Below are 22,068 nucleotides of genomic sequence, written 5' to 3' on the forward strand. Positions count from 1 at the left end.
TGAGAAAGAGAAGAGAAAGGAAGTGTGAGTGGAGAGGGGCAGAGAGAGAATTCCAAGCAGGCTCATGTTGTCAGCACAGAGCCTCAAAAGGGGCTGGATTTCGGGAACAATGAGATCACGACCTGAGCCAAAATCAAGGGTAGGACACAGCTCACTGAGCCACCCAGGTGTCCCAGAAAACAGATACTTTTAGGGAAAAATTAAAAAAAAAAAAAGTGGCAAATCTGATGAAGGAAAGAAGTTACTAGGACTGGGACAGGAAACGGATGACCTGAGCCTGGGCTTCTTCAAATCTTGAAATTAAGGACCCATTAAACCAATAAAGACATTGAGAGTCACCGCAAAGGGGCACAGGAACGACAGGAAAGAGCTCCTAATGGCCAGAACTCAAACAATCTGGCCAACAAAATAATGAAAGTGCTATTGAATGACAACTCAAAGTATAAGATGAATATCTATGAGTCCACACTGGTATAAATGATTAACAAATTGAGAAGGACCAATAAATCTGTCCTGCAGAAGATTCCAGATACATTGCATATACTCCACTCTAAAGGAGGTGAGGATAACAGTCTGCTGCCTGAATGCAGGCTGTGAATACTGACTGCCTTCAGGAGTACAGAGTGGCAAGTGGGTGGGGGTAGTCATTTTACAATGGAGATCGTGAAATGAACATGGTTTCAGCCAAGTCAACACCGTGAGTCATAACTTATGTTGATAGTATCTGCCCTTGATATGGTGTGACAAAAATGGCACTGTAACTCTGTAATCTTCCTCCAAGGGTAATCATAAATAAAGACGAATTCCAAACAGAAGGGCAACCTGACTGCTACCTACCCCAAAATTGTCAAGTTTCTATATAAGCATTTTTGTGAAAAACAAGGAAGTTCTAGTAAATAACATTGGATTCATTCATTCATTGAACTATGTATCATTGAAATGAAGCCATTAATACTAGGGGGAAATGGGAGTGGGAGGGGTTGGGGAGGAATGGGAACTCTTTGAACTACCTGCTCGATTTTTCAGAAATCTAAAACTGTTCTAAAAAAGTAAAGTATTACTAAATATAATAAAATAACATAAACAAGAGAAGACACCAATAAGTGATATTCAAATGAAAAATATTAGAAATATAATCTAGATTTTTCAAACAGTCTACAAAACACAACACAAATCAAATGATTTCATGAATCACTATAGGTCTTAATAGTTTTAGAACAGAAAGCAGGGGGGGTTTCCTTTTAATGTTTTAAAACCATGAACTATGTGCTTACAGAAATGTATAAAGCTTATATGTTCTGTTAACAAATAATTATAGAGCAAGCACCACCCAGGTCAAGAAAATAAAACCTCACCAGACACCCAGGAACGTGACTTGTCCGTCCCCTCTGGTATTACTGCCCCAACTGCCTTTGACACTAATCCTATCCTGACACTGGGCGTAGTAATTTTGGTAAACAACATAAAATTAAAATTGTGCCCATTTTTGAAAACTTTATTTAACCTTATTCATATCAATACAATCCTACTTTGTGTGCCTTAATGTACCCTTCTGTGTATTTTTTTGATCATTTTGACGTTGTCGCCCATCGCTGGACTCTGTTCTGTTTCAGGGCAGTCATGGATTCAGCCATATAAATGTTTACACTGTCAAGGGGCCTCTGGGTCGCCTCCACCCTTGGCCTCTTACAGTGTTGCTCCGAAAATTCTCACACACGTTCATTGGAGCACACACGTGCATTCATACCTAAAAATCACTTTCTTGGTCACAGAACGTGAATTCAAACCTTGTCCTGCCAAACTGTTTTTGGAGAGTTTTACCAATTTACACACTCACTAGCTGCATATGAGGATGCTTGTGGTTCCTCACTTTGCAAACCTTCGATGATTTATCAGCCTTCTTATTTTAGCTAATCAGATGGCCGTGCAGGAGTATCCCATTATGATTTGTGTTTCCCAGGGGATCACTAAAGAGGGTGAGAAATTTTTTCTTTAGTATATTGTCCAATTGGATATGCTCTTTGGCTAAGTGCCTAATCAAGCATTTTCTCCATTTTCTGCTGGTTGTCAGTCTTTCTTTGAAGTAGTTCTTTATATATTCTGGGTATTCTCTCTGCATTGGATATGAGTAATACGATATCTGTTTCTTCTCCCTGATTTGCCTTTTCACTCTCTCTTTCATACCTTTTGATGAATAGCAGTCCCTCTTTACAACTAATAGGGCATATATTATTAAAAAGTAGCTAGCTAACGCATAGGGAGATTACCAATGCCAGACATGTTCAAATAGTCTGCATAGAATAATTCATTTTTTTAACATTTATTTATTTTGAAATACAGAGAGAGACAGAGCACGAGTAGGGGAGGAGGAGACACAGAATCTGAAGCAGGTTCCAGGCTCTGAGCTGTCAGCACAGAGCCTGACACGGGGCTCAAACCCACAAACCATGAGATCATGACATAAGTCAGTCAGAAGCTTAACTGACTGAGCCACCCAGGCGCTACTAGAATTATTGGTTTAATTTTCATAACGACCCTTCCAGGGAAGTCCTCCTCCTTATCCTCATGTTGGCCGGGTGAGGAAACTGAGTCAAGGAGACATTAGGCAAACTTCTTAAGGTTACAGATCTAGCAAATGGTGGAGTCAGATATTCAAAGAATCTCCGAGATTATTCCTTGAAAGGAGGACAAAGAAGGCTGACTTCTCCACTATGAGGCTGTGATAGTTGAGTTGCAATGAACAAACACATCTGTAGACGAGATAGATGAGGCCAGACACGCATACTGTGTAACTGGGAATCTCTATATAATGGGGACGGAACACCAAACTGGGGGTGGGGGAGAATGGACTATTTTGAGAGAAAAAAAAAAATAGTGAGCTCTACCTCACACCCCTTACATAAATTTGAGGGGATTGCAGGCTGAAGACTTCAAAACAGAGCTTGACGACTAACAGAAAACATACTGAAGAATTTGTCTTTTTGAACCTCAGGGTGGAAAAAAAGGCCCTTAAAGAACCAAAAGCACCACGGTGGCAATGTCTGATATACTAACTCATTCCAAGTAATGACTCTGATGGTAGTTTATGCATGGACTTGATTGGGCTCAGAGCTGCCCACAGTAGCTGCTAAAGAAATTATTCCTGGGTTTGTCTGCGTGGGCGTCTCGGGACGGAGATTAGCATTTGCATCAGTAAACGCGTAAAGATCACTTTCAGCCATACAGGGAGCTGATCAAAGTCATCAAGTGCTGGAACAGAATGAAAGAAGAAGAAAGGCCAATGCAGCTCTCGGTTTGAGCTGACACAGCGTCTTTGCCTGCCCTGGGGCATCAGACGTAGGGCCTCTGGTTCCCAGGTGTTTGGCCTGTGAAAATTGGGGGTGGAGAACCTCACCAAAGTGGAGCCGGGAGCTTTTGGCGGGGTGGCTCTCATGTCAATTTCGGACCCAACAGGAAGAGACAGACTCAACCTTACGTGGACTTGATCTTGCAGGTGGCTACTACTGGATAATAGCTGGAGGAAGAGGTGCTTTCCTCATCTCGGGCAACAGCTCAGCCAATGAAAAAACCAGCACATTTGAAACTCCCACTTCACTGCAGTGGACATTTAATTTAAAAGAGCCTTCCCAACTTACCCCTGGTCTCCTTAAACAAGCATATCTGTCCTTTGTTCCCCGGACTCGCGTACAGTTTTGCCCCAGCTTTTTTGTCTCACCCTGTGATTCTCCTTTTCCAGAATAAACCCATCTTTTGCTGGTAAATTTTTTTTTTAATTTTTTAACATTTTTAATTTGTTTTGAGATAAGAGTGGAGCATGAACAGAAGGGAACAGAGAGAGAGAGAGAGAGAAAGAGAGAATTCCCAGCAGGCTCCGTGCTGTCGGCGAAGAGCCAGACACGGGGCTCCTTCTCAGCACAGCGAGATAACGACCTGAGCAGAAGTCAACAGTTAGATGCTTAACCAAATGAGCCACCCAGGGGCCCTTACTGTTTTTTTTTTTTTACTTTTAAGTGTGATGGGACCCAGACTCAGACTTCTACCATTGGCTCCCAGATTCTCAGGCCATTGGACTCATGCTGAGTTACATCACCATATTTCTGGTGGTCAGGCTTGCAGAACATTAATCTAGAAAATCACTGGATTTCTTGGCCTCTGCAACCATGTGAACCAATTCCTATAATAAGAGCTCCTCTTATATATATCTCTATATATTCTATTGGTTCAGTTTACCTTTAGAACCCTTATTCAATGATATAAAAACAATTAAAAATTACATTCTAGGAGATTGTCATCATGCCAAACAAAAAAACAAAAACAAAAACAAAAAAACAAACAAACCACCAACCCCACAATGAATTAGTATCCTGAATATCACAAAACCTCCACAAAGGCAAAAAACAAACAAACAAAAAACTACAAAAAAACAAAACAAAACAATCCCCTAGCCCCCAAAAGAGGGCAAAACCTCAGATTAGGCAATATTAACAAATTATATCCAAATGGCTAGTATGAAAACATGTGCAGAGTTCCTAGCAATCAGGCAAACACAATGAGATTCTAGTTTTTGCTCATTTATATTAGGAGGCATAAATGCATGTGATTTTTAAGAATGGGCCAAGATATAGAGAAGCTAGAACTCCCTCACTGCTAGTGGAGATATAAATTGGAAGCCAATCTGACTGTTCTAGGAAAGTTGAAAATGATCATTAAATACAACATAGTATTTCTATTTCTTTATACAAAGCTGTTCAGGAAAGCGTTGTTTGAATTCACAAAGATTTGGAAATAATCCTGTTGTCCATCAGAAGGGGAGTGAATAAGATAAAAATTGACAACAGATCTCATTTAATTTGTTGGACTAAGACCTATATAAAGCAATGTCTTCAGAGCTTGTAAATGTAATATTGAATTTTTAAAACCTAACGGGGGGTGCCTGGGTGGCTCAGTGGGTTAAACATCTGACTTCAGCTCAGGTCATGATCTCGCAGTCTGTGGGTTCGAGTCCCACATCAGGCTCTGTGCTGACAGCTCAGAGCCTGGAGCCTGCTTAGGATTCCATGTCTCCCTCTCTCTCTGCCCCTCACCCGCTCGTGCTCTGCCTCTGTCTCTCAAAAATGAATAAACGTTAAAAAAAATAAAAAATAAAAACGTAATGGGATAAGTTGATAAGACCACGCACACCATATTACCCGTGGCTGCATATACTTTTGTCTATAAACTTGAATATACACTGAATTCACCATTGTTCTCTCTCAGAGGTTAAGAAATGTCTAGAAGAGATCATGGCAGTGAGAACAAAAGTGGCAATTTATATAATTATGATAAATGCCCCTTGCTTTACCAAGATTGAGCATAGGAAAACCTTAGTGGACATGAGAGACAGCTGGAGATGGGTGTCTTTTACTGAGAAGAGTAGTCAACACTGAGTGTCTACACTGAGGGTGTCGCCATGAAATGAAATAGGATTGTGAATAAAACTGCTTGCAGAAGCCCCTTCAATACCACCCTCGGCTCCCAGTCCTTTCAAGAAGACTAGTTTAGGGGCACTTGGGTGGTTCGGTCAGTTGAGCATCAGTCTGTTTATTTTGGCTCAGGTCATGATCTCATGGTTCATAAGATCGAGTCCCGTGTCCACTCTGCACCGACAGCTTTGACCCTGCTTGAGATTCTCTCTCTCACTCTCTGCCCCTTCTCTTCTCTTGCTCTCTCTCTCAAACAAACATTAAAAAGCTTAGAAAAGTTTATTGAGTACGCTGAACAACATTCTTAATATTTCTTGTCCTTATTGAGCAAGGAAAATTAAAACAAATATGTGAAAATAACTGGCTGAAAACAGAGGAATGCCAATGGGAACGATATTTTCTGGAAATCAGCTTTGTTTCTTCCCCTTTAAGACCCAACCCTTTTTTGAGCTTATGCTAAGCTGCCCGGGACATCTCTCTGCCAGAGAAGAGTTTGTAAGATTCCTGAAACATAATGAGAATCTCAATTCCTAACATTTAAAATAGAAACATGAGCCAGGGATTGCCCTTGAAATTTTCAGAATTCTTGCATTCCCCTACACTGCTGTATCCACAACTGATCTCAATTGAAGGACCAAAAAAAAACCCCTCAAGCTCTCAGTAACGCGTTACACCGAAGTGTCTTCGTTGCTTATGTAAGATACGCTGTGGGTCCAGTTGCTCTCTAGGGCTGCTCTCTTCCAGATGCTTCCAGTCCGCTTCCATCTGGGGCTTCCACCCCCCCCCCCCCCCCCCCCCCCGTCACCCGCTGTACCAGGTGTCCCTGAGCTCAGCTTCCCAAGCCCAGCATTCCAGAGTCTACTTCCATTTCCTGTCACGTTAGGAAAGACCAAGGTGCCCAGCTGCACGGTGTAGAATGAGACACACGTTCCTGCATCAGAATTCCCACCCAACACTATGTCTTCATTACTCTTGCCTTTGGGGGTATGTGGGGCTTCCAATGCCAGAGCTTTCGTGATGTTCTTAGGGGAGAGCTGGAGGGAAGGGAGAGGCGCTTTGCTTCTCTGAAATATTTCCTTCTGTACCCAACCCTCACTTGCAATTTCCAAGACTGATTCTGAGTTTTTCCACTTGTGTGTATTTTCAATTCTGACATCGAAATAACCATTGACGCTCACCACTATTGTTTGGACTTTCTAACTACTCCTGCCCCCACATTGTCACACCACAACTCAGTTCGCTGCTTAAATCCATAAATCCCAGCATGTCAAGGGCTGTGTCAAACTTCCAATGCCTTCTCCTGTCAAGGTGAAAAAACCCTGATACTTTACATGAGCTACAAGGGCCTCATATCCTACACCTTGCCTCTCTCTTTCTTCCTCTGTATGCCCAGACACAAATGAGCTTCCTCTCCATTCCTGAGAAAACAGAAGTTCCATGTCGGGTCTATTCCACTTACTGTTTCCTCTAAGTGGAAATCAGCTCTGGATGCAGCTTCCTTTTTGTTAGTTGGGTCTTGGCAGAGGTCTTCTGCTCAATGAAACTCTCCGTGATTCCTCCAACCTAGGCCAGCCCTGCCCAGTGTGTTCCAGCATCCCACCCCTTTCCTGTCTTCACAGCACATGTTAACAAGTAGAATTCTCTTGTCCATTTCTTTGTGCATATGTCTCCTGGGATGAGTCAATGAATGGGCCATGCAAAGTATTGAAAACGCAGTGCAGACTTGGGGAGAAGGTCTTGGGATGGGGCACTTTGGTCCCCTGCATGCTCACCTCCCAGCAGCTGTGGTCCTACTGCCCAGAAAAGTACCAGGTGACTTCCACCAAGTCACCCTTAAGATAGGGCTGCAAGCCGAATCCCCTCACCCACCCGGTCAGCTCATACCCAATAACCATCTGCCAAATTGCTTCCTCATCAACATCACACAATGCAGCCAGCCAACAAAAATCAGCCTTGCTTGAAATGTTGTGATATAATTATCAAGAAAAGTGCAGAAAAGAATAACCTCAACCCCTCAATTATTTGAATGCACAATATTTATTAGAAACAAATTTTAGATTTTAACATTGTGGTTACCTTTAATACATTTGTGAACAAATACTGGCCATAACACATTTTGAATACATCCAAGACTCAGAAAGATCATAAGTTATGTTCTGAGTCTCTACTGACCCATTTGGTCAAAACGGCCTTGTTTTGCAAGAAAGGGGGGGAAGGGGTAGGGTTGGAGAAAAGGCAGGGAGATTGGAGGAGAATCAAAACCCAGAAGCATCGGCCCAGAGGAGTCTGGGGAAGATTATGCTCTCATGACCTCAGCAGGACCTAGCTTACAGAGACACAAGAGTGTCTAGTGGATGAAACCTCAGTTGGCAACACAGGAATTAGCAGTGTCCAAAGACACTCCAGAGTCTGGCAGGAAGAACAAACTATGGCGAACATGATAAAGAACATGGACTCAACGCATCAGTGGCAACATCACTGGCCTCTGAAGACCAGTAACTTGCAGGCTGGCCCAAAGCTCTGATGTAAATGTGGTGGGTCTCAAGGAGCCTCCACACACAAGAGCAGTAGGTTACAACATTATCCCCTGGGCTTAGGGGAAAAGGGCACAACTGTACCCAGAAGCCTCCGCAGGTTGCTGGAGCCCAGGGCTCAGTGGTACAGGGTTGTCCACTGAGGGTTCATCCACAGGACCGGGCAGAGCCTCAGGGTACTGGGCTGAGTGCGTTGTTCCCACCGAGAGACGCCTCTTGGCCCGGGCCTGGATGCTGGGCCCCCGGGCCCCTTGTTCCCGAGGACGACGACCAGGACCACATCTGCCCATTGAGGGATGAACATCTCGGGCAGAGGGAATCGGGGTCGGTGGTCGGGTGGGGCCAGGCTCCTGGGAAGTGCAGGCGGGGACAAGCCCAGACTGGGCATCAGAGGAAGAACTCTGGGCCGGCAAGGAGCGTGGGGAGGCCAGGCGCATTGGGGTGCGACGGCCAGTCCCACCACTAGCGGCCACAGGCCGAGGGGTGCGCGTGGCCCGGCGTGGTGGGAGGTGCCTCAGGCCCAGCTGGGCTCTCCGGGAAGCTTGGGCCTCCCTCCAGGCGCTGAGCTCCCCCTTGTCTGGCGAGGTGGGCTCCGTGTGGTCCACAACAGCCCGGTCCTGCCCGCGCTTCCACAGCTCATAGCGCTCAGGCTGCAGGATGCGCACGAAGGCGTCCATGGAGAAGGTGACCCTGGCCTCCCCGCAGCTGCACTGAGACGCCACTTTGCCATAATCGATCCATCGCGGGGTGGCGAAGTTGATGGCTTCTGCGCAGTTGAAGCCGTGGTTGAAGCCAGAGTGGTAGCCATAGGGAAACGTCACCATGAACTCGCCAGCCTCCTGAGTGATCCGATTGAAGGGGATCCCGTTGTCCTTGAGGACCGTGGGCGAGATGAGAGCCACCTTGTGCCGCAGGAAGGCGTCACAGGCGCGGGCACTGCCCGGGAACAGCTCGGTGGCCAGGCGCTCCAGGCGCCGGCCGTGCTCCGGGGGCACCGCGTACCAGGTTTTGGGCTCCCCGAAGTGCAGGTAGTTGATGCTGTAAAGGTCCATGTCCTCCGTGTGCCAGGCGAAGGTGGTCTTCCACATGCCAAAGTACAGGTAGGGCGTGTTGACGCCCTCGATGACCACGCCGCACTCCTGCTCCAGCAGGTCCTGGATGGTTCCCAGGTGGCCAAGGTTCCACTGTTGAGTGTTTTCCGCAAACAAGGAGCCGCTGATGTCAGCGCCATAAATCGGAGAATCGTACAGGCGGGTTTTCCAATACTTTCGCTCCAAATCCTCAAAATCCGAGTGTGGCGGAGTCCGATACTTTCTGCTGTTTGCCAGTTGGCGATACTCCGCCACTGTCATGGCTTTCTTCTTTTTATGGTATTGAGTAAACACACCTGCCCGCCCAGAGACCACCTGCTGGAGGGGAGTTGCTATTAAGATGTCACTGATATCATCATAGGTCTGCCTGGCTTTCCATTCCTTGGGGGGAATCACCTTGGCCAGGCCTGCGCGGTGTGCGCCTTCGGATTCCATGTATGCAATGTATTTATCAAAGTCATTAAATTCTTCTTTGGTTGGATGAAATATCATTATGGTACAATTTGGGTTCTGAGCAAAGGTGGCCTTAGACTTCATGGTTTTCATTAATAAGCACCAAAGCCCAAACTTTTTAGATATCTTCTGGATATTCGAGGATGCTGGAAAATGCTACTTTTTCAAAAATGAATTTGAGTGTCTGTGTCAGCTGGAAACACCAGTGGACTATTATTACTATGCAAATTAAAGGATAATGTTTGTTAGGCTTGCTGATTCATCAGCGAACAGCACTCGTGGTAGAATATTTGCCCAGAAATGAGGGTGGCTGTGCCTGCAATTCTGTGATGCTCCTCTGTTGGCACCTGGTTCTGTCCTCTTGAGGTTTGTTGAATCACTCAGTCTTGGGTGGGTATCCTAAAGGTAGTGTCTTCAGGGCAGTGTTTAGACAAAGCCTAAAAGAAAAAATACAAAAATTTTGAAAGTTAATGTAGGAAAAGTATTAGAGAGTTACAGATAAAATACCACCATGGAACATTATTGAACGCTCAAAGAATGGCTAAAATTTTTTTTAAGTTTATTTATTTATTTTGATGGGGGGAGTGGGAGGGGCAAAGAGAGAGGGAGAGACAGAATCCCAAGCAGGCTCCACTCTGTCTGAGCAGAGCCAGACACAGGGCTTGATCCCACGAACTGTGAGATCATGACCTGAGCTGAAATCAAGAGTCAGATGCTTAACCAACTGAGCCACCCAGGCACCCAAAGGGCTAAAATTTTATTTTATTTTTATTTATTTATTTTTATTTTTTTATATAACTTATTGTCAAGTTAGCTGACATACAGTGCATACGGTGTGCTCTTGGGAGTAGATTCCCACGATTTATCACTTACATAAAACACCCAGTACTCATCCCAATGAGTGCTCTCCTCAATGCCCATCACCCATTTTTCCCATACCCCCACCCCCACCCTTTTCACCCTGTTTGTTTTCTGTATTTAAAAGTCTCTTACGGTTTTCTTCCCTCTTTATAACTATATATCTTTTTTCTTTCCCTTCCCCCAGTCTTCTGTTAAGTTTCTCAACTTCCACATAGGAGTGAAAACATATGGTATCTGTCTTTCTCTGACTGACTTATTTCACTTAGCAGAATACAATCCAGTTCCTTTCATGTTGTTGCAAATGGCAAGATTTCATTCTTTTTCGTTGCTGAGTAGTATTCCATTATATATATATACCACATAAAAGGCTAAAATTTTATAAGATGATAAAACAAGAGGTGGTGTGGATGTGGAACAATGGGAATTGTCATACTCTAATAAAGATAATGGAAATCATTACACTCACCTTGGAAAACTATTTGGATAGTATGTACTAATAAAACTGAGCATATGCATGTGTAAAATTGAACACATACATGTGCATACATGTGGAAACATGCCTAGGTAACATGCATGACTCTGCACTAAAAGGTACCTCTGAGAATGTTCATAACAAAATTACTTCTAGTAGCCAAATACTGGAAACAACCTAAATACCCATCAACTGTGAATGGATGAACATTATGGTATATTCATACAGTCGAATATAATATAGAATGATGATAAACAAAACCACATAGAAACATAAAAAATAATTTTATAAACATCATACTGAGCAACATAATCCATGATTCCATTTTTATAAAGATAAAAATGAGGGGCACCTGGGTGGCTCAGTCGGTTAACCATCCAACTCTTGGTTTCAGCTCAGGTCATGATCTCACAGTTCATGAGTTTGAGCCCCAATCAGACTCTGTGCTGTCAGTGTGGAGCCTGCTTGCGATTCTCTTTCTCCCTCTCTCTCTGGCCCTCCCCCAATTGCTCTCTCTCTTTCTTTCTCAAAACAAATAAAAAAACTTAAAGAAAAGATAAAAATGAGGCAAAGTTGGCTATATTAGATGTCAGAGTAGTAGTTACCTTTGAGAAAGAGAGAGATTGTGAGTGGGGCATAAGGAAACCTCTGAAGAAATATTCTTAACCTAGGGCTGGTTACACAGCCATCAGAAGAGCTAATTGTGATAATTCATCAAGCTATGATGATTTTCACAAATTTCCATGTTTATCAAAAAATAGACTTTAAGTGCAGCTCAGCCATAATGGGGGGTGCATGCAGCCCACATAGTATACATCTCTGAAGTGCTTGGTTCTGGTGAACAGGGAGCATTGTGCTGTAAGGCACCTAAGGACCTCTTCTTCATAGAGCCTCAACTTTCCAAGATCAGGAGACATAGCTGACTTTCCTAATACATAGAAACAGACACTGAGAGCTTGACAAAATAAGAAGACAGAGGAATATGTTCAAAAAAAGAACAGGACAAAACCATAGCAAGAGAACTAAATAAAACTGAGATAAGCAATATGCCTGATAAAAATTCAAAGTAATGGTCATAAACATACTTATGGACTCAGTAAAACCTTAAACAAAGAGAGAAAATATAAAAAAGAACCAATCTGAGATAAAGAACTCAATAACTGAAATAAAAAATACACTGGAAGAAATCGATAGCAGATTAGAGGAGGTAGAAGAACAGACTAGCACTTGGAAGACAGGGTAATGGTAAGCAATCAAGTTGAATAGAAAAAAGAAAACAAGCATAATAAAACATGAGAATCAGTTAAGGAAACTTGGTGACATCCTCAAAGGTAATAACATTTGCATTATGGGGATCTCATAAAAAGAGAGAGAGAGAATGGGGCAGAAAATTAATTTGAATAAGTGAAAACATCCCTAATCTGGGGAAGGGAACAGACACGTAGATCCAGGAAGCACGGAGAGTCCCCAACAAAATTAACCCAAAGAGGTCCACACCAAGACACATAATAATTAAAATGGCAAAATGTAGTCATAAAGAGAGAATTTTAAAAGCAGCCAGAGTAAAGAGTTACCTACAAGGAAAACCCCATAAGGCTATCAGCTAATTTTTCAGCAGAAACTTTGCAGGCCAGAAGACAGTGGCAAGATATATTCAAAGTACTGAAAGAAAGAAACCTGCAACTAAGAATACTCTACTCAGCTTTATTATCATTCAGAATAAAAGGAGAGACAAAGAGTTTCCCAGACAAACAAAAGTTAGAGGGCTCATCACCACTAAAGCAGCCTTATGAGAAACATTAAAGGGAATTCTTTGAGTGGAAAGAAAATGCCATAATCAGGAATAAGAAAATTATGAAAGGAAAAATTTTCATAGGCAAATGCAAACATATAATAAAGTAGTAGATTAATCATTTATAAAACCATAGTGGAGGCTAAACCACAAAAGCAGTAAAATCAACAAAATCTATACAAATCAGTCAAGGGATTCACAAAATAAAAGGATATAAAGTATGACATCTTATACATAAAACACGGGGTGGGGGAACAAAAATTTTATAATGAGTTCAAACATAAATGACCTGATATAGACTGCTATATGCATAAGATGTTACATCTGAACCTAATGGTAACCAAAAATCAAAACCTGTAATAGATACATAAAAAATAAAGAGAAAGGAAACCAATCACATCAAGCCATCAAACCACAAGGGAACAGAACAAGGAAAGAAGGAACAGAGAAGAACTACAAAAACAAACGTAAAATAAGTAGCAAAATGGCAATAAGTACATAACTATCATAATTACTTTAAATGTAAATGAACTGAATGCTCTAATTAAAAAACATAGGGTGACTAAATGGATAAAAAAGCAAGACCCATCTATATGCTGTTACAAGAGACTCACTTCAGATCTAGACACATGCAGATTGAAACTGAAGGGATGGAAAAACATTTACCATGCAAATGGAAGTGGAAAGAAAGCTGTGGTAGCAATATTTACATTGGACAAAATATACTTTAAAACAAAGTCTAGGGGCGCCCGGGTGGCGCAGTCAGTTAAGCGTCCGACTTCAGCCCCGTCACGATCTCGCGGTCTGTGAGTTCGAGCCCCGCGTCAGGCTCTGGGCTGATGGCTCAGAGCCTGGAGCCTGTTTCCGATTCTGTGTCTCCCTCTCTCTCTGCCCCTCCCCCGTTCATGCTCTGTCTCTCTCTGTCCCAAAAATAAATAAACGTTGAAAAAAAAATTAAAAAAAAAAAACAACAAAGTCTATAATAAGAGACAAAGAAGGATACTACATAATGACAAAAGGAACAATCCAACAAGAAGCTATAACGACTGTAATATACACCCAATATGGGAGCAACTAAGTACATAAAACAACTATTGATTGACATGAAGGAAGAAATTGACACTAATACAATAATAATAGGGGACTTTAATGCCCACTTATATCAATGGATGGATCATCCAGACAGAAAATCAACAAGGAAAGAGTGGCTTTGAATGACACATTGGACCAGATACATCTAACAGATATATTCAGAGCATTCTATCCTGAAACAGTGGAATACACATTCTTTTCAAGTGCATATGGAAATTCTCCAGAAGAGATCACATTAGGCCACAAAACAAGTCTTGATAAATTTAAAAAAGTTGTAATCATATCATACATCTTTTCTGACCACAACAGTATGAAACTAGAAATCAAGAAAATCTGGAAAGAATTAAAATACATGAAGGTTAAATAACATACTATTAAACAATAAATAGGTCAACCAAGAAATCAAAGAGGATATCAAAAAATACATGGAGACAGGGGATCCTGAGTGGCTCAGTTGGTTAAGTGTCTGAGTTCAGCTCAGGTCATGATCTCACAGTTTGTGAGTTCAAGCCTCGCATCAGGCTCTGTACTGACAGCTCAGAGCCTGGAGCCTGCTTTGTATTCTGTCTCTGTCTCTCTCTGCCCCTCACTTGCTCTCTCACTCTCTCTTTCTCTCAAAAATAAACATTAAAAAGTAAAAAATAAAAAATGAAAAACTACATGGAGACAAATAATGAAAACACAATGGCCCAAAATTTTTAGGATTCAGCAAAAGCTGTCCTAAGAGGGAAGTTTATAGCAATACAGGCCTACCTAAAGAAACAAGAAAAATCTCAAACAAACAACCTAACCTTAGACCTAAAAAAGCTAGAAAAAGAAAAACAAACAAAGCCCAAAGCCAATGGAAAAAAGGAAATAGTAAAGATTAGAGCAGAAATAAATGAAACAGAGACTAAAAAAATAAACTGAATAGCACAATGAAACCAGGATAAGATAAACAAAATTGATAAACCTTTAGCCAGACTCATCAAGAAAAAAAGAGAGAGGACTCCAATAATTAAAATCAGAAATAAAGGAGGTGAAATAACAACTGACACCCCAGAAGTGAAAAGTATTACAAGACAATAGTATGAAAAACTATATGCCAACAAACTGGACAACCTAGAAGAAAATGGATAAATTCTTAGAAATATATAATCTTCCAAAACTGAATCAGAAAGAAATAGAAAATTGGAACACACCAATTAATAGCAATGAAATTAAATCAGTAATCAAAAAACTTCCAAAAGACACAAGTCCAGAACCAGATGGCTTTATAGGTAGATTCTACCAAGCATTTATTTTATTTTTTTAATATATGAAATTTATTGTCAAATTGGTTTCCATACAACACCCAGTGCTCATCCCAAAAGATGCCCTCTTCAATGCCCATCATCTACTCTTCCCTCCCTCCCACCCCCCCCATCAACCCTCATTTTGTTCTCAGTTTTTAACAGTCTCTTATGCTTTTGCTTTCTCCCACTCTAACCTCATTTTTTTTTCCTTCCCCTCCCCCATGGGTTTCTGTTAAGTTTCTCAGGATCCACATAAGAGTGAAACCATATGGTATCTGTCTTTCTCTGTATGGCTTATTTCACTTAGCATCACACTCTCCAGTTCCATCCACGTTGCTACAAAGGGCCCTATTTCATTCTTTCTCAGTGTCACGTAGTACTCCATTGTGTATATAAGCCACAATTTCTTTATCCATTCATCAGTTGATGGACATTTAGGTTTTTTTTCCAAAATTTGGCTATTGTTGAGAGTGCTGCTATAAACATTGGGGTACAAGTGCCCCTATGCATCAGTACTCCTGTATCCTTTGGGTAAATTCCTAGCAGTGCTACTGCTGGATCATAGGGTAAGTCTATTTTTAATTTTTTTAAGGAACCCCCACTGTTTTCCAGAGTAGCTGCACCAGTTTGCATTCCCACCAACAGTGCAAGAGGGTTCCTGTTTCTCCACATCCTCTCCAGCATCTATAGTCTCCTGATTTGTTCATTTTCTACCAAGCATTTAAAGAAGAGCTGGGGCATCTGGGTAGCTCAGTCAGTTAAGCGTGCAACTCTCAATTTCGGCTCAAGTTGTGATCTAACGGTTTGTGGGACTGAGTCTTACACTGGGATCCATGCTGGCAGCACGATACCCGCTTGGGATTCTCTCTCTCCCCCTCTCTCTGCCCCTCCCCTGATCATGCTCACTCTCTCTCTCTTTCTCTCTCAAAAATAAATAAATAAATTTAAAATAAAAAAACAAATTGAAGTCACAAATGAAAGGATATTCCATGCTCATGGATTGAAAGAACCAATGTTGTTAAAATGTGCACATCACCCAAAGCAATCTACAGATTTAATACAATCCCCATCAAAATACCAACAACATTCTTCACAGAACTAAAACAAATAATCCTCAAATTTGTATGGAACCACAAGAGGCTGAATATCTAAAGCCATCTTGAGAAAGAAAAACAAAGCTGGAGGTATCACAATCCCAGATTTCAAGATATACTACAAAGCTATAGTAATCAAAATAGCATGTTATGAGCACAAAAGTAGACACATAGATCAATGGAACAGAAAAGAGATCCCATAAATAAACCCATGTTTCTATGGTCAATTAATCTATAACAAAATAGGCAAGAATATGCAATGGGAAAAAGTCTCTTCAACAAAAGGTGTTGGGAAAACTGGATAGCTATAAAAAAAAAAGAATGAAACTGAACTACTCTTTTATACCATACACAAAATAAACTCAGAATGAATTAAGGACCTAAATAGGGAGACCTGAAACCATAAATTCTTAGAAGAAAGCATAGACAGTAGTTTCTTTGACATCAGTCATATAAACATTTTTCTATATCTGTCTCCACAGGCAAGGGACACAAAAGCAAAAATAAACTATTGGGACTACATCAAAATAAAAAGCTTTTACACAGTCAAGGAAACCACTGACAAAATAAAAAGGCAACCTATAAATGGGAGAAAATATTTGTAAATGATACACGCAATAAGGGGTTAATATCCAAAATACATAGAGAACTTATAGAACCCAACACCTAAAACAAAAACAAAAACTGAAAAAAAACAATCTGATTAAAAAATGGACAAAGACCTGAACAGACATTTTTCCAAAGACAACATACAGATGTCCAACAGACATGAAAATATTCTCAATATCACTAATCATCAGGGAAATGAAAATCAAAACAACAATGAGATAACTCTTTACTTATGTCAGAATGGCTACAATCAAAAAGCGTGGGCAAGGATGTGGAGAAAAAGGAACCCTTTGCGCATTGTTGGTAAGCATGCAAATTGGTGCAACCACTGTAGGAAACAGTGTGAAGATTCCTCTAAGATTAAAAATAGAACTACCATATTATCCAGTCATTCCACTGCTGGGTACTTACCCAAAGAATATGAAAAAACTTACTTGCAAAGACATATGCACCCCAATGTTTATTGAAGTATTATTTATAATATCTAAGATATGGAAGTAACCCAAGTGTCCATCAATAAATGAAATGGATAAAGAAGAAATAGAATATTACTTAGCCATAAAAAGAATGAGATCTTGCCATCTGTAACAATGTGGATGGACCTAGAGGATATAAAGTGAAATGAGTCAGACAGAGAAAGACAAACGTCATATGATTTCACTCAAATGTGAAATTTAAGAAACAAAACAAATGAACAAACAAAAGAAACAAAGCACTCTTTAAATTTTTTTTTAATTTTTAAAATTTATTTTAATTCCAGTATAGTTAACATACAGTGTTGTATTAGTTTCACATGTACGATATAGTGATTCAACAATTTCTACACATTATCATGATGAGCACTGGGTAATATATAGAATTGCCAAATTATATTGTATACCTGAATCTAATATAACATTGTATGTTAATTATACCTCAATGAAAAAATAAAAGTAAAATAAAGATAGAGTTTAGACATTATGCTAGCATTAAAGACTACGAGACATATTTCATTACATTAACAGAAATAAATGAACTAAACACTGAATTAATTAAAGGGGCTAGAAAAGAGAGACAAAAGGAAGAGGATTAAAGAAATGACAAGGGGGGGGCGCCTGGGTGGAGCAGTCGGTTAAGCGTCCGACTTCAGCCAGGTCACGATCTTGCGGTCTGTGAGTTCGAGCCCCGCGTCAGGCTCTGGGCTGATGGCTCGGAGCCTGGAGCCTGTTTCCGATTCTGTGTCTCCCTCTCTCTCTGCCCCTCCCCCGTTCATGCTCTGTCTCTCTCTGTCCCAAAAAAAATAAATAAACGTTGGAAAAAAAATTAAAAAAAAAAAAAAAAAGAAATGACAAGGAATACAGATGAAATTAATTTAAGATAATACATACACAACCGGTATGAAGACCAAAAATGTTCTTTGAAGAGATTAACAAACCGTGAGTATAACTGATCATAAGAAAAGAGAGAAGACAACAAGCAGTAATAGGAATTAACAGACCACAAATCTAATAATACAGTAGAAAAAATTTAAGAGAATCGTTATCAGCATCTTGCTAGCAAAATTTTCAAAAGAGATCAACTTTCTACAGAGAAAAAATATCCAAAATGGACCCAAGAAAAACTAGGAAGCATGAACACAGAAGCATAAGAATCTGGTTCCAAGTATGACCCCTAAAAGCCCAAGAGATACATCATATTATAGGTGAATCTAGCAAATTTTTAAGAAAGTTAGCTCTTGGGGCGCCTGGGTGGCGCAGTCGGTTAAAGCGTCCGACTTCAGCCAGGTCACGATCTCGCGGTCCGTGAGTTCGAGCCCAGCGTCAGGCTCTGGGCTGATGGCTCGGAGCCTGGAGCCTGTTTCCGATTCTGTGTCTCCCTCTCTCTCTGCCCCTCCCCCGTTCATGCTCTGTCTCTCTCTGTCCCAAAAATAAATAAAAACGTTGAAAAAAAAAATTAAAAAAAAAAAAGCTCTTATTAATGCAAATTCTTTCAGAGAAAAAGTTAGAAAGCCACTCAGATGAGGCTACAATGTCTGATAGCAAAATAAGAAAACAACAGAAAATTAAAACAGAAAATTATGCTATAGGCCATCTTTAAGTTATAAACATAGATGAAAGCTTAAACAGAATGTTATCCAACCAAATAAAGAAACATATTAAAAGAATAATATCTCATGACCAAATAGAATGTATTCCAGGGATATAAGAATGATTCAGTATCTGAAAATCTAATGAAGTAATTCAGAATACTAACAAAGAAAATGAAAACTATCATCATCTTGTAGGTACCGAAAAACTATTTGATGAAATTCAACACTTATTCATGATTTTTAAATTCTTTACTTGTAAACCATTAAAAAATATTTCTATAGTAAGATGAAGGGTTTCAATGTAAAAAATGAACAGCAAGTATCATTCTTAGCAGTGAAATAAAAGAAACATTCTTAAGGAGAAAAAGATGCTAACTACTTCATCGACATTATCTCAAGAGGTCCCTTAATACTGATTGCTAATCCTTTTATACTCTCCTAATTTCTGTTTACCTGCTCTCCAAATATTCTATTTTATCTTCCCTGTCTTCAAATTTGGGCATGCCTACTCCATTCACTTAGAATCCTTCAAATGTCCTAAGAGTCCCTACATGATCTGGTACCCCACTACCTTTTGATGCTCAGTATCACTGCTTTCTACTCTACCTACCTCTTGCTCTCTCACTTCCAACCACATCCCGGGCTGTGTCTCAGAAAAGCCTGGAGTACGCCTACCTGATGGTCTTTGCAGACAAGCAATTCTCTTACCTCCCTTGAGTTTCAGTTCAAATATCACCTTCTCCGATTGCCTTGTTTTGGATAAAATTACAGATGGTTTTCTCTCAAGAAAACACTTAGTCTCTCAAGAAAACAACTCCCAACTAAACATGAACTTATATGTCTTTTCAAAATTCTAATCACATTGGCCCCACCCCAAGTCCATCATCCCTAGTCCAATCACCACTGAATCCAATTAGCTATCCAACCACCTCTTCCAACCGAACTCACAATGTTCTTTGTTTTAGTAAACACCCTCATTTTCAATGTTACCAGCTGTAAAGCATGCGTGTTTTGCCTGAATTTTTTTTCTTGGAGACTTCTTACAAGAAAATAAAGACGGGAAATGATGGCCAACCCTCAACAAATCTGAAATTGTGTTTAAAAATAAAAATAAAAACAATTTGTAAGCTCAAACAGCTTTCTCCACAGCCAGAGCTACTGTGACTGGAGAAACTGCCAAGGACTGAGTAAGGAGGAATGGCTGGAAGATGATATAGAGCAGTTAATGCTGGGCTTTCCAGATAAATTACCTAGATGTACCTATGGGGGGGGACAGGTAAGCCTACTCCTATCTTTTTTTTTTTTTTTTTTACTGTTTATTTATTTATTTCTATTGAGAGAGAGAGAGAGAGAGAGAGAAAATGTGAGCACAAGCATTGGCGCATGAGTTGGGGAGGGGCAGAGAGAGAGGGAGAGAGAGAATCCCAGGCAAGATCCACACTTAGTGTGGAGCCCCATTCGGGGCTCAACTTCACGAGTGTCAGATCATGACCTAAGCTGAAATCGAGTCAGGCGCTTAACCAACTGAGCCACCCAGGTGCCCCTAGCTTACTACTATCTTAAGTTCGTGTTTGAAATCAGAGCGGACCTCCTGGAGATTCTGATTCCACTTGGAGTCACCTTAGAAAATTATTGGAAATTTCTGACTTTTTCTGGACAAATTGCCTGGAAGTTTGCCAGAAACCAAGAGCACAAGCACATTTTGTGGGGTCTGGAGGTTATATAAATTGTAGAACCCTCCTAGGAACAGAAAGATTTCCCTGGGAATACTGACAGGACGGGAAGAAAACAGTATAGGAAAGATAGCACAGTTGTTAGGGAACAAAACATATTAGCATTTGGGTCTGCCCAAAAACTATAGGGAAGAAAAGAAAACCTTGCCAAAGAAATGTGGTGAGGAGGAGCTCCTGGGGAAGAGTCAACCATATTATGGTTAGAGATTGAGGCATTTTATCTCACCCTACAGTCTCCCCAATAAGACTACACAAGATCACCTCAAAATAATAGAAACTCCTCACATCTCCTGTGGTTCCCAAGAGTCTTGGCACCCTCGGTTCTTCCACCTTATTCAAGGTCCATCCAGACAAGAGGAAGCTAGGACGCATGCCCAATCCAATGCCATCCCATTCCCCAACAAGGTCACCATAGTTTGGCTTCTTTATTAAACATAAACTCTTTTTCCTTTGGGTCTGGGATCTGAAGCAAAAATAGCCAAGGAAGGGTTTGCTTTCTGTGACCTGGTGGCTTCTGTAAAAGTACCCAAACAAACATATGCTGCAGATTCAAATGCCAATGGCAGAGGCACTTTGAGTAAGCGGTGGTAGTTCTTGGCACCTCTGCTTTAGATGGACCCTAAGGCACTAAAGAATCTGCAGAGGTGGGATATGGAGGATCAGTACACTCCTCCTTTTCCAACTTTAGTGTCCAAGGACGAAAGGAAGGTTATAGCTGGTAAAATAACCTCTCGGTCTTTACAGAACTTATTGCTAACAAATGTGGATGAAGGGACCAGATAATAATCTGGCTCGTCCTTGAGGGAACATGACAAATACAATTAATTTAGACTCTAAATTCTGGGTGGATGTCAAATAACATCTCTCTCTTCTTATTCCAGATATAACTGAGAGCACTCAAGAGTCTTGGGGATAGATGGTTATGAAGCAGTGTCCAAAAATGACCCCAGATGTTTACCCTAGAATGCCTCAACAATAGGCTAGTCCAAACTCCTTCCCCTAGCTGATGGGAAGTGGTTATGTACAGCTTCCCACGGGAATAATGGCTTGCTTCCCGTGGCTAGAGGACTGTACCATCTAAATGGACCCAAGGTCCCCAGCTGCCTCCTAAAGGGCAGGCCCCAAATAGCTAGTATGACATCTAGACGGATTCCCCCAGCAGTCTGTATGTACTGTTCCTGATAAAGTTGCTGCCATTGGAGCCCTATAAGAAGGAAGAACAGGGGAAGGAGCCCCTCCACAAGAACAAAACGAAAGTCATATCCAGCCTGCCTCCTGAACATGAGATGCCTCTCTGTGGAAATGCTAAAGAAAAAGGGGGACTGTGTGCACCTTGGACTTGATGTGTTTCCTTAACTCATACTGTGTAACTTTGAAGTATTTATCCCCAGGCCTTGAAAAACTGGTGGCAGCCCCCCCCCCCCAAGGACTAGCCAGCGGGACAAAAAATTTCCCCATGAACAAGGGGCATTCAAAAGATGGGAAGAAAGCAAATAGTAAGGTTCCATCAGGGTTAGGTTTTTCCAGGCAAGT

General features: G+C 41.1%; 1 protein-coding gene across 1 annotated transcript in view; it reads right to left on the reverse strand.

Annotated features, from left to right (window-relative positions):
* Positions 1–7,541: 7,541 nt before the first annotated feature.
* KDM4D (lysine demethylase 4D) overlaps positions 7,542–22,068 on the reverse strand; it is a 34,534-nt gene continuing 20,007 nt past the window's right edge. Inside the window, exon 3 of the mRNA XM_030333313.1 lies at positions 7,542–9,977. Coding sequence (XP_030189173.1) covers positions 8,056–9,633 — 1,578 coding nt within the window. The 5' untranslated portion in view covers positions 9,634–9,977 and the 3' untranslated portion in view covers positions 7,542–8,055. The remainder of the gene's footprint in view (positions 9,978–22,068) is intronic.

Source organism: Lynx canadensis, chromosome D1 (genome assembly GCF_007474595.2).
Source record: "Lynx canadensis isolate LIC74 chromosome D1, mLynCan4.pri.v2, whole genome shotgun sequence".
In the NCBI taxonomy this organism is placed as follows: Eukaryota; Metazoa; Chordata; class Mammalia; order Carnivora; family Felidae; genus Lynx; species Lynx canadensis.